We start from the raw sequence: 12899 nt of genomic DNA, 5'->3' as shown, positions 1-12899 counted from the left end.
CCTGGATGAGTGCAGCTCCAACAACACTCAAAGCCCAGAATAAAGCAACCGCTTGATTGGCACACCACTGCCTGCACCATCAACTCATAGTAACAGCAGTGTATACTATCTGCAGGATGCTCTGCAGCAACTCACCAAGGTTCCTTTTTGAGAGCACCTGCCAAACCCGCAATCTCTATCACCTAGAAAGACAAGGTCAACAGGTGCAAGGGAACAAGCACCAGCTGGATGTTCCCCTCCAAGCCACTCGCCATCCTGACTTGGAAATATATCACCGTTCCTTGACTTTTGCAGGGTCAAGATCCTGGAACCCACTTCCAAACATCACTGTGGACGTACTTTCACCATTTGGACTGCATTGGGTCAATAGGTGATTCAATATTCGCTTTTCGAAGGCAATTCGAGAAGGAGAACAAATGCTGGCCTAGCCAGTAACATCCACATCCTGTGAAAGAATAAAACGCTTACTCAAATGCCAATGTAGAAAATGAGATTTTGGCTGCTGCACCAAGGTTACTTTTAGAAGGTTGAGTGAAATCACACAATTGATATTGTATTGTTGTCAAATTTGCTGAATGTACTAAAATAGGTAGAAAAGCAAGCTGTGAGGAGGATGCAAAGGGATATAGGTAGGTTGAGTAGGCAAAAGGGATGTCATGCATTGGAAGCCATTGGTGGAGGCCGCCTCGCTAAATATATTTAAGACGCGGGTTGATAGGTTTTTGATAGGCAAGGGGATTAAGGGTTATGGGGAGAGGGCAGGAAAGTGGAACTGAGCCACGACAGATCAGCCATGATCTTATTGAATGGCGGGGCAGGCTCGAAGGGCTAGATGGCCTACTCCTGCTCCTATTTCTTATGTTCATTCAGAGAAGGTTCACTAAGTTGATTCCTGGAGTGAAGAGTTTATCTTGTGAAGAATGTTTGGGCTTGTGTTCGTTGGAGTTCTGAAGAATGAGAGTTATTTTAAGATTCTGAGAGATCTTGATAAGGTGGATGCTGAGATGATGTTTCCCCTTTGTCAGTAAATGCAAGAATAGGAAGTTCAATTTAAGGCAGAATTTCTTCTTTTCCACTGAGAACAGTGGAGGCTGATTTCAACCATGATACTATTGAATGGCAGAGAAAGTTCAAGGAGCCAAATGGTCTACTCCTCCTAGTATGCAAGTTCGTAGACTGGGTCATTGAATATATTCAAGCTTAAATTGGATAGAGGTTTGACCTACAAGGGAGTAGAGGGTTATTGGGGGCAGGCATTGACGTGGAGTTAAAGCTACAATCAGATCAGCCTACTCCTCCTAATTCTTGTGATATTATACTGTAAGGTTGGAGCAGCATTTGGCTCAGTACTGCCATCATCAGTAAAATGTTGGGAGTGACACTTATGATTGTTGGAAACTTTGAGAAATATTTATTTTTAAGGCTGATGTTAATCTGGACTTTCAAATTAAGTCAAGCATTCAAAATGATAATGCTTGGCATGCACCCTGAGGACCTGACCTCAACATTGTTCCAAAATTGTGGCATTTCCAGTAGGGACAGCACTCTCAAAAATGTGCACCAAGTTTATATTGTAAAGCTTTCTATATTTCCTCTTTTTTTGAGCTCCTTGTTGCCTTGTTCAAGCTGAACTTGCTGCCTCTTTTTTGCCAATGTGTTGGCATATTCACACTTTGAGTGAGATTTTCCATGCATCCCGCTGCCTGTTTCATGGTGGCAGAGGTGACCTGCCATCGGCTGTTGACCGGATCTTCTGGTCCCGCCGTTGTCAGTGAGATTTCCCATTGCACCATCGGCAAGACCGAAAGATCTCGCCAGCATGAACAGCCAAAACATTCTGACAATTTATGTTCAATCTCCTAATGGCCTGAGCTGTCGAAAGTGACGGAGCATCCTGAGTAAACTTTGAACAGCAAAATGATAATTCACCAGATCCTTGATGGGAGGTAAAATAAATCCATTTCCAGGGGCAGCACGGTAACAGTGATTAGCACTGCTGCTTCACAGCTCCAGGGACCCGGGTTCGATTCCTGGCTCAGGTCTCTGTCTGTGTGGAGTTTGCACATTCTCCTCATGTCTGCATGGGTTTCCTCTGGGTGCTCTGGTTTCCTCCCACAGTCCAAAGATGTGCGGGTTAGTTGATTGGCCATGCTAAATTGCCCCTTAGTATCCTGAGATGCATATGTCAGAGGGATTAGTGGGTAAAATACGTGGGGGTAGGGCTTGGGTGGGATTGTGTTTGGTGCAGACTCGATGGGCCAAAGGGCCTCTTTCTGCAGTGTAGGGTTCTATGATTTGATAAATGGCCTAGTTTTTTTTCTGGGTTTGCGTACATGTTTCTCTCATTTATCCTTTTTGTCTATGTGAGCGAGCATATTTCTAACAGTACATAATACAAGACTTTTTAAAAAGTGTTGAACTCGCACCACTGCATTGCCAGTTTTACAAATGAGTTTGTTTTGGGATTATTTATTTAACTTGGTATACATGAAGGTGGTCATGTGACCAAAGTCTGCCTGATATGGCTGAATGGCCAATGTCAACAGCAACAACAAGAACGGTTAAGAGCTACATTCAAACATGCTGGGAATTTTGGTCGCATTAAACACTGATACAGGTCAGAGAAAGCTGAAGCAAGTCATGCATGACCTATCCTGAGTCCTGACCTGACACCTTCTGTGTTGACGAAATAACGATGGTCATTTGGATGAGTGCCAGACGGACTGGAGCCACTGATTACTGCCTAATGTCACTTGCATGCAACTTGATGTAAACATTTGGGGGTTGTTTACAAGTAAATCTATTGGTTATAATCGAACATTGTGATCAGTTTCTGGTGATATCGTTGGTTGAATGCCAGAGAACTCCGTGGAAGGATGCTCAAAGCTTGAGGTAAAAAGGTTTTTTTCACTTGAGTCTTTTACTCAGCGGAAACTCCAGAATCGCATCCGCAATGTGTGCCCTGAAAGTCAGCTTCAGAGAAGAACAACAAAACAACAGATCCAATCTCATGTGCGGATTTGGCCAGTTCACTCAAGTGGGTAGTATTTACTTTCAGTCAAAACTTTAAAGTTAAATGAGTTAGCATTGAAGTTTAAATGGCTTCAAGTTAAGGTTGAAGTTAACTGAATTGAGTTAAAGTAAGTGTTACATCTAATGTCTATTTATGTTAAGTATTGGTACCTGTAACATTAAATAAAGAGAGAGTTTTGCTAACATGAAATTTGAGTTGACGCTGTCTTTTATTAGTCATACAAGGGGAAAATATCTGGGGAAGAAGGTTTAAATATTCTAGTTGGATAACATTGACAACAGGCCTGGGGTTATGTGGTTGTTAACGAAAGGAAAGCCCAGATTATTTGGCTGGAGAGAAGGTGCAAGGTATTCACACTTCAATGCGAGGTGCTGCTGCCATTGATTCGACAGTGGTTAGTTAGACTGCTCGTCTCTAGTCTCTGCAGGAAGATGTTCAGAATGTTAGGTTGTAAACAGTGTGCTTTTAAACTGTCCACTGACTGCCTAAATAAGAGAATTGGGGTCTCAAGGATAGCTAGTCAGCATTTCTACCTTGAAACAAGATCTATGTGATTCACACTGCCATGGAGATGGTCTTTGAGAAAGGAAACCAAAAGAGAAAATGCAGGAAAATCTCAGGTCTGGCAGCATCTGAAAGGAGAGAAAAGAGCTAATGTTTCAAGTCCAGATGACTCTTGTTAAAGCTAAAATGCATGGAAAGGGGAGATATTTATACTGCAGGGTGAGAGAATGAAAGATGAGTCATAGCCACAAAAACAAGGGGAATGGTTGCTAATGGCAGTCCATCGAGAGAATAAAAGGTGTGAATGGCCAAAGGGCAGAGAAGCTGAAATCGGAGGGTAAGCTGTGACGGATGAAGATGTGGGGGGAGGCGGGGGGGCGGGGGGGGGGGGGAATGGGTGGGAGAGATATAAAATGGAGAAAAGGGAAAGAAAGTGGATAAAACGGCAAAAGAGTGGGGGAAGAAGAAACATAAAGAAAGATAATGAAGAAATAAAAGGCAGGGAACAGATAAAAATGAAATGAAATCAAAGAGGTTGAAGCGAGGTAGAGCTAATTAACTGAAGTTATTGAATTCGATGTTGAGACGGGAAGGCTGTCATGTGCTGAGCCGGAAGATGAGGCCTTTCAGTTTGTTTTGAGCTTCACTGGAATTTTGCAGCAAACCAAGGACAGATATGTGGGCATGGGAGCAGGATCGTGTGTTAAAATGGCAAGCAACCAGAAGGTCAGGGTCCTGATTTACGCACAGACTGAAGGCGCTCAGCAAAGCGATCCTTTGAGAAAGAAAAGGTGTTTAAGATATCCCTGACACACACATCAGGAGAGGCATACAAATGCTAATTTTCGAGAGTCAGGAATGCAGAAGAGACAGACAGCCCAATATATGGTGAGCAGAAAGGGCCAAGGGTATAATTGTGAATGCCAGTAGAAGCAGACAGGCCAGATTAACACCTCACTGGAAGGCCAGGGTAACATCTAACAACAAGCTTGCCAACAGCAGAGGTACTTTTTAAAAGTCTTTTCGCTAAATTAATCCAGGAACCTTTGTAAAGGACCTATCTTTTCTGAACCAGGCAAAGATGCTTCCCCAACTGGATCATCCTCCTGGTATTGTGTGGTAATTATAAGGTGGATTTAATTTATAGATTTTTTTTTTAAGGTGGATGTGATTTGGGGAATGGGGAAGCAGGTATTGGGGATATGGTTTGGAACAGGGGGTAATTTCTACATAAAACTGTGCATTACTACTGTGTTTATGTCTGTTATAGAATTATAGTCCTGTTGTGTGTATTTGTCTTTTCTTTCATTTAATAAGTAACATTTAGTAATCGGTACACTACGGCTGGGATGCTTATTCTCATAGGTGGTTTCACGAGACTCCTCACACCATTCCAAAAAACAATAATATACGCCAGCACGAACCAATGTCTCCCGTTGAGATGCCCTTGCAGATAACATCAGCATAGTTCATAACGTGACCTCGAGCTGAGAATCACTTTGGACTGATTTTTGGGAAAATCTGATTGATGACAGTGTAAAATGTACCTGTGAAATTGATTTTTATTTTGGTTGTGTTGAAATTTAAAAGTGGAAACTTCTGTAGTTTGAAGTATGATTTGTCTACAAAAAGCGTTCAGTTAAAGGTGTCAATGTACTGTAACAGACTAAGTCTTAGCATATGAAATCTTGTCATATGATCCTTTCAGCTATCAGCTGAATGTTTGAATTTCCTTTTTTTTAATGTTATCAGACTCCAGGGGATCGTAACTCAGTTGATTTTTTAAAACTATTCCTGTGGTTCACATAATGGCTTCCAACTCTCTCCCTGTACCAGTGAAGACTTTGTTTCACCACTTATTCTCGGTAACACTTCTATCGAACGAAATATTAATGAAAAACCACGTTCACACTGGACTCTCAAAAGTGTTTATATTAACAGCTTTTGGGGTGAAATTGTATATGGGTGATGATACAACGTAGGTTTTATCACATTGACCGTTTGTTAAATGCCCTTGTACTGTACTCAGTTCTATTGATTGGGATGGCAGAGGGGCTAGCACTGCTGCCTCAGTGTCGGGGACCCTGGTTCAATTCCAGCCTCGGGTCCGTGTAGAGTCTGCATGTTCTCCCCGTGTCTGCGAGGATTTCCTCCGGGTGCTCCGGTTCCCTCCCACAGTCTGAAAGACATGCTGGTTAGATGCATTGGCCATGCTAAATTTTCCCTCAGTGTACCCGAACAGGCGCCAGAGTGTGGCGAATAGGAGATTTCATAGTAACTTCATTGCAGTGTTAATGTAAACCTACTTCTGACACTAATAAACTCTAAAACTGTAAAAGAGGTAAATGGGGTGGCAAAGGCCAATTCACTGCCACCTTCTGTTTTGGCTATGCTGGCATCACCATAATCCACCAACACTGGTGGTTAACAATGTGATAAAGTCCAGATTATTTTGTAATGTTGGTTGAGGGACAGGTATTGGCCTGGACACCAAGGATAGCTCTCCTTCAGGCACAGGCAACCAATGCCAGCCTTGCCAGTAGCACACCCCTCCCATCCACCCAATGAAAACATTGCAGTGCTGCCATGCCCAAGTTTACCTCAAAACATTGTTTAAAATATTTAGGAATTAAGAAAATGTTTAGGAATGTAATGGAGGGGGACAAAGTGTGGAGTCACTTACCAACATGGTAGGTAATGGATGCCTGGGCTGCCTTGCAGCATGTCCAATCTTCTGGCCCTGTCGCAGGCCCTGTGTCCTGGGTGGGAGGTCCATCGCGAGAGAGTCAGCCCGTGGCCTGGACGCCACCCAGCAGCCTGACCCGGGCCCTGCTGCTGCTGAGGGAGGTGAGCACAGAGCAGCAGCCAAGGGGAGGCCCGGCCTGACCCGGTCCTTCAGACAGAGGCGCTTGGCAAGGCCACAGGCTGAGGTGGCACATATCACCCCCCCCGGCTCGGCCCGTCACTGAGAAAGTCCCCCCCCCACTCCAACAGGATACTCCCCACACCGCACCCCATCTCCCTAATTCACTGGCACCTGTGGTCACTGAACCCCTGGGGCGAGCAGCGACAATGCCACCAAAAACATCCCCCAGGGCTTTTTGGCGACGCTCCCTTCCAACGGGCAGGAAGATCTCTGAAATGTTAGCAGAGTTCTTTCATTAGCCAGGGGCCTCTGGATGTGACCTTTTAGACACTCTGGACAATGTGAAAAAGATCAACTTTACTAAAGTTTTTTTTAGACATTCTGTACAATGTTCAAGAGTCAACTTTAGTTTTTTTTTACAGTAAGAAGTCTCACAACACCAGGTTAAAGTCCAACGGGTTTATTTGAAATCATGAGCTTTCGGAGCACTGCTCCTTCCTCCTCACCTGATAAAGAAGCAGTGCTTTGAAGGCTCATAATTCCAAATAAATCTGTTGGACTTTAACCTGGTGTTGTGAGACTCCTTACTGTGGACTGGGGTGGGCAACGCTGGAATATCCACTTAAGTTTTTTTAGACATTCTGAACAATGTTCAGAAGTTTACTAAGAGTTTACTAAAGTTTTTTTTTCCCAGAACATTTTGTTTCTTGTAACAACAGCATCTTCTCAGCATCAATAATACAATTTAGGATAAGCTGCAGTGTGTTTACATACATTTTTAATGTATAGCTATAGAGACATAAGATCCTTGTATGTTTAGTCAGAACTGATCAATTCCGAGCGCTGACTTAAATTCATTTATTTTCTTTCCAGATGATTATCATGCCTTCAAGTACAGATATGATGGACAATTCCCACAGCCAGACTGTCCTTTGTTGCTTAAATGAACAACGCACCAAAGGTGTTTTCTGTGATGTTACCATTGTTGTCGAAGATGCCAAGTTTAAAGCCCACAAAAATGTCTTGGCAGCATCCAGTGTTTACTTTAAGAACCTCTTTTCGAGCCAGGAACTATGGTTGGTTGGCCATATCCTGGAACTGCCTGACTTCAAGGCAGATGTGTTTGCAGAAATACTGCATTTCATCTACAGTGCCAAGGTGGTTGTCAAAGGGTCCGAGAGAGTTAACGAACTTGTTGATGCTGGAAAAAGATTAGGGATATCATTTTTGGAAAATCTGATGCCCATGCCTCAGCAACATGTTGGATCTTTAGATGCTCTGTACAGCTGTTCACCGAATTCCTCTCAGTCAGTTTCTCCTGTTTCCTCCGTCTCCTTGCCAACAAGTCTTCAGAACCTCAAAGCAGAGGTCTGCAATTCTGTGAGTGACAAAGGCAGTGAAGATTTCCATTTTGTAAATGGACCCCGGATCACAAACGCATTTTCGATTTTTGACATGCAGGCTGGCACTGACATGTATTTTCCAGTTGACTTAACAACTAATGTCAACAGAAAAGCAATAGAAGCTGATAAACTGTCCATGGTATGTGTTGCCCAGGATGCAAATGGTGTACAACAGACACCTGCTCATACTTTTGATGAACATTCCTATGCTGTATCTTCTAATAGAAAAGATCAGGAAAACATTGATCCTTCTTATGGACTTCAAGTACAGGAACCTATAGAAGAAAATGAAAAGCCTTTATGTAACCTTAATAGCAATACTTCTAATTCTGGAGCTATACAGGAGATGCAGTTAAAAGACCAAATCTGCAAAGCCCCCCAGCCACTGAATATTGCCAGCTCAACTGGCTTTAACGTTCTACGATTTAACTTGAATGCACTACAAACTGCAAATGATAATAGCCCAGTAAATTTTGTGCCAGTTACCAGCCCGTTAAATGGGCCTAATGTGAATACTGAGGAAACTGTAAGTGATGGTGTTGATGCAGAGAAAGGTTCTCCTCCTGTGAGCAAACCAATATCTGTTTGGTCTGAAACTGTGCCAGTGGTGTCACGCCAAACCCCCTATACCTGTAAATATTGCCCACGATCCTTTAGCACTCGAGTATCATTGAATGTTCATTCCCAGATCCACACAACACTTTTGGAAAAGCCCCTATCTTGTAGGCATTGTGGCAAACCATTTGTTCACCTGAAGAGGCTGCAGACTCATGAGCACATTTGCAGAGGCCCAGGAACAGCTTTGTCTGATCGTGAATCAACTGATGAGCAAGTGGAGAATGTTTCCAGTGACAATGAAGTTGCCAGCAGTGAGGAAGATCCAAATTCAATTTCCCACGCTTTGGGTCTAGAAAATTCCACCAAGCGCCCAGTGAATTTGGTGCGATCCAGGAGAGGCAGCAGCTCACCAGAACCAGAACACTTTGTAAAAGTTGTTGAGGGACACATTTTGTATTTTTGCAGTGTTTGCAAGCGTTCCTATGTAACTTTGTCCAGTTTAAAGAGACACGCCAATGTTCATTCTTGGCGGAGAACTTATCCCTGTCATTACTGCAATAAGGTATTTGCATTAGCTGAATATCGCACTAAACATGAGATATGGCACACCGGAGAGAGACGATATCAGTGCATCTTCTGTTTAGAGACCTTCATGACCTACTATACTTTGAAAACCCATCAGAAATCTTTTCATGGCATTGACCCAGGTCTTCCCACAAACAAGAAAGCAGCAAGTGGAGGATACAGGGCTAAGATGTATCCATTTAAACTCTATAGGCTTCTACCTATGAAGCAACAAAAAAGACCTTATAAAACTTACACTCGATCTTGCCCAGACAATCAGAACAACAGTCAAGTCGTTGGAGTTTCTTCAGCTGATGAAAATGTCAGTTCTCTTGACATCAATAACTTTTCCATCAGTAACCCATCATCCACTTCAGAGTGTTTGCAGGACAAGTTGTTTTCTTCAGAAACTATTCCTTCACAGCAGTCTTCCCATTGTGCATCAGTGCCCTTCATCACAGCTCAGGATGCGTTGGCTGAAGGAGGTGCAAGAGAAACATGCCTCTCAGCTGAATGTGAAGACAACACATCCTGTCATCTTCACGATCCCTTGCTTTCTTGCACTTCAACAAAAAATGGAACCTATAATGATAAAAGTGGTGCTGATAATGGGCAACAAGGCTTGGCCACTAATGTGCAAAATACAGGTCTTTCTGTTATTAATTATGGGCACTCTGTCCCCTCTGTTATAATGCACAGCAATAGGGTTTCATCTGTCATAAAGCATGGGAACGCATTTTCTTCTGTTATCACTTACAGCACTGGCACATCGTCTAGTACTGACGCTTCTCAGCCACTTCCACAGACCCATCAGAGCAAAGATTCTTCAGAGACAAATCCAAGGAAAAGTATTTCTAAAGATTGTGCGAAGTTGTTGGGTAAAGGTGCCCATAAGAAGTCAGCAGAAACGACAAAGGGAAGTGGACAAGTCACGGGGACTACACAAAAGAATCGTTCAAGTACCTTTTCTGAAGGTAGCCGCACAGAAACCTACATCGCAAAGCCTGCCTTCCCTGGAAGCTCCACCAACAGTCAGATAGCTCCTCTTTGCCAAATCACAGTGAAGATTGGGGATAAAGCAGTTGTGCAAAGACAGGTGACTGGATCCAAACAGGTACGTAAAAAAGGTAGAAAGCCTAAATGGATGATTCTAAATGAAGAAAAGATGGTCCAGGATTCTAAGGTGGAAGAAAATGAACAAATTAGCAAGTCACCTAGTCACACAGATCCAACTGGCAGTATTGCAGATCCTGCTGGAGGCATTGAAACGTGTGATGAAATGAGTGATCATGATTCAAATGATAAACTTTGGCGGCCTTACTATACATATAAACCAAAAAAGAGAGCCAAAGCTTTTCATAAATTAAGGAAATCGAGATGGAAGAAAAAAGGTGGACGCAAGGTTGTTAACCACGCGGATTCAAAGGATTTTGACGCCCCAGAAGGAATTGTTATAAGCAAAGAGATTAATGATGCATCTCCAGGATTTAGCTGTGCACTTGGTGATAAAATAGAATATCCTGAAGAGGAGATGGAAGGACAACTAAAATGCCATTCCTCTACAAAACCTCCTTACTCATGTAGCATCTGCACAAAATTATTTCCAAACTCTTCTACCTTGAAGATGCACATAAGATGTCACACTGGTGAGCAACCTTTCTCCTGCAAAACCTGCGGGCGACGGTTTTCAGTTCAAGGAAACCTCCACAAGCATGAACGCATTCATTTGGGTGTTAAAGAGTTTGTGTGCCTCCACTGCAACAAGGCCTTCACTTTGAGCGAGACCCTGAAAAAGCATGAAAGGATCCACACTGGGGAGAAGCGGTACCGCTGTCACTTCTGCCCCCAGCGTTTCCTCTATTTGACGACTAAGAAGAACCATGAGCAGAGACACTTGGAAAGAAAGCGGGCTGTGCAGGAAGGAAAGGAACACGCTTGTTCTCAGTGTTCTAAGGTATGCAAAACAGCAGCTGCACTTGGAATGCACCAAAGAAAACACTTAAAGCGTTCTGTTTGTGAGGATGCAGAAGGATTGTTGAACTACCAAAGTGATCTCCATACAAATGTGATGACTTGCTCAACTGTAACAGAACCCAAGCTTAACAATGGAGCAGAGGCAGAGTACAAACCGAAATTGTCAATCACTTCAGGTAACATTGAACAGATTCGTTGTACACTCGACACAGAGTTCAGTCCTGATTGCAGTCAACCTGATTTGCCAACCGTATTACAGAAGACCAAGAGTGCAAAGTCCCCATGGTCAAGTGCTCAAAATATAGGTCCAGATCTTTTTCAGAGAACACTACCACGGAATAGTGAGAACATTTGGCAGGTTCACCAGCAAAACCTAGACATTAATCTGCCTCTTTGCACAAGTGTTTCTTATCAGTGTGAGAATAGCAACAGAGATGATAGCACACTTGCTTTCTATCAACATTCTTCTAAAATGATTTATCAAGGGGAAGGAATGGTCTACAAAGCAATGTGAAGAGGTTCAATCCTGAGGAGTTAGTCATTTCTTGTGCTACAGAATGGAGTGTGACATTACTTGAAATCCAAAATGTTTAAATTAAAAGCACATTATTTTGTTTTATTTTTTAAATGTGCAACAAGTGATGACAAAGGTATTAAAGGTCAAATTCTCAAGGGAGACTGGGAAAGGAGACAAGTTCCATTGTTTTCTAGTTTTTTTCTGGAAAGAAATAGATATCACATTTTCTCCTAAAGTGCTAATCTCCCAGATAGCTCCTAAAATTTAGTCCTTTGCTTTAAACATGGTTATTTTCAAACAAAAGAATGCAGGCAACTAATTTCTTTATTATTGCAATTTATGCAAGTTTCCAATGCAGAGAAGCGAGTTCATGCAGTATTAGTTTAAGCAAATTTGGAAACCAAATTAAACTTATTTTCAAATGAATAAAGAGCAAATAGTTTTAATGTAAAGCAACAACTGTCCAAGATTTCTGACTTCTAAAATACTGGACTGTATTGCAAAAAAATGATGACTCGTAGAAGTCTTGTATGTGTACAGATACATATATGTATATTTACGTGTGTATATATATCTGTCCCTTTCATTACGGTAAGATACAAATGTAGATACGTGATGTACACTGTGCCCGCAAGTAAAGGCCTGTCAAAAATTTCTTCTTTTTAAGAACCAGTTTAGTTAAACCACTTTTTTTCTGTCTCCTTCAAAATGGTACGTAATGGCATCTTGATCATTTGAGTAAAGAAAAACTGTTATGTCAGTTTGCTCTTGCCAGAGTATAACATGCTTTAATTTTGTTTTTTTTCCAGAAAAGTGTGTATGAAACATTTAAGGAGTTTTCCTGATGTATATATTGGCAATAACTTGAAATTCCATCCTATAAACTTGTGACTGTTGTTGGATTAATGTTTCATGTAACAAAGTGTAAAGCAATTTGTCAAACCAAGGGTTACTTTTTTTTGAGGGGGGAGGGTGGTGTGGAAGGGCAAAGGTACTTTTTGTGTTAATGTAGATGACATTGATGATGGAATTAATTTGATGTAATAAAGCAAATTGAACAACATATATTTTTAGTTTTGTTTTGTTGAAAAATGCGTGACATTCTGATTCATTTTCCGTGCTTTATCTTCAATACATTGCACTATCTAGATGAGCTGTAATGGCAGCAGATAAATCTTCATGACGTGTAGTGATGTCTCCATTTTCACGACAGCTGTTCCTACACAATGTAATCCTTTTTAATATTGATATGCTTGAATTATTTTGATGAATTTCCAGCATCTCTATTCAAGGTAGAAGAGTGTGCAATTTATGTTGGAAATATTTCTGTTCTATCCATTTTTTAAAATGTATTTTTTTTTCAGTTTGCACTTATACAGCTGCCTTTAATTATTTCAGTTTATTTATTAGTGTCACAAGTAGACATTGCATTAACACTACAATGAAGTTATTGTGAAAATCTCCTAATCGCTAAACTCT

The 12899-nt window shown here is 41.8% G+C and overlaps 1 protein-coding gene across 5 annotated transcripts in view; it reads left to right on the top strand.

The window, feature by feature from the left end:
• The window catches only part of zbtb38 (zinc finger and BTB domain containing 38), a 54499-nt gene extending 42047 nt beyond the window's left edge, over positions 1-12452 (top strand). For all 5 annotated transcript variants that reach the window (XM_080185909.1, XM_080185908.1, XM_080185911.1 and 2 more), the window contains exon 2: positions 7278-12452. In XM_080185909.1, the coding sequence (XP_080042035.1) occupies positions 7278-11417 (4140 nt within the window). In that variant the 3' untranslated portion in view covers positions 11418-12452. The remainder of the gene's footprint in view (positions 1-7277) is intronic.
• The last annotated feature ends 447 nt before the right edge of the window (positions 12453-12899 follow it).

This window comes from Carcharhinus amblyrhynchos, chromosome 3 (assembly GCF_965287045.1).
Source record: "Carcharhinus amblyrhynchos chromosome 3, sCarAmb.v2.hapA, whole genome shotgun sequence".
Lineage (NCBI taxonomy): Eukaryota > Metazoa > Chordata > Chondrichthyes > Carcharhiniformes > Carcharhinidae > Carcharhinus > Carcharhinus amblyrhynchos.
The sequence above is the reverse complement of the archived record's forward strand: the minus strand, read 5'-3'. Positions and strand labels throughout refer to the sequence as shown.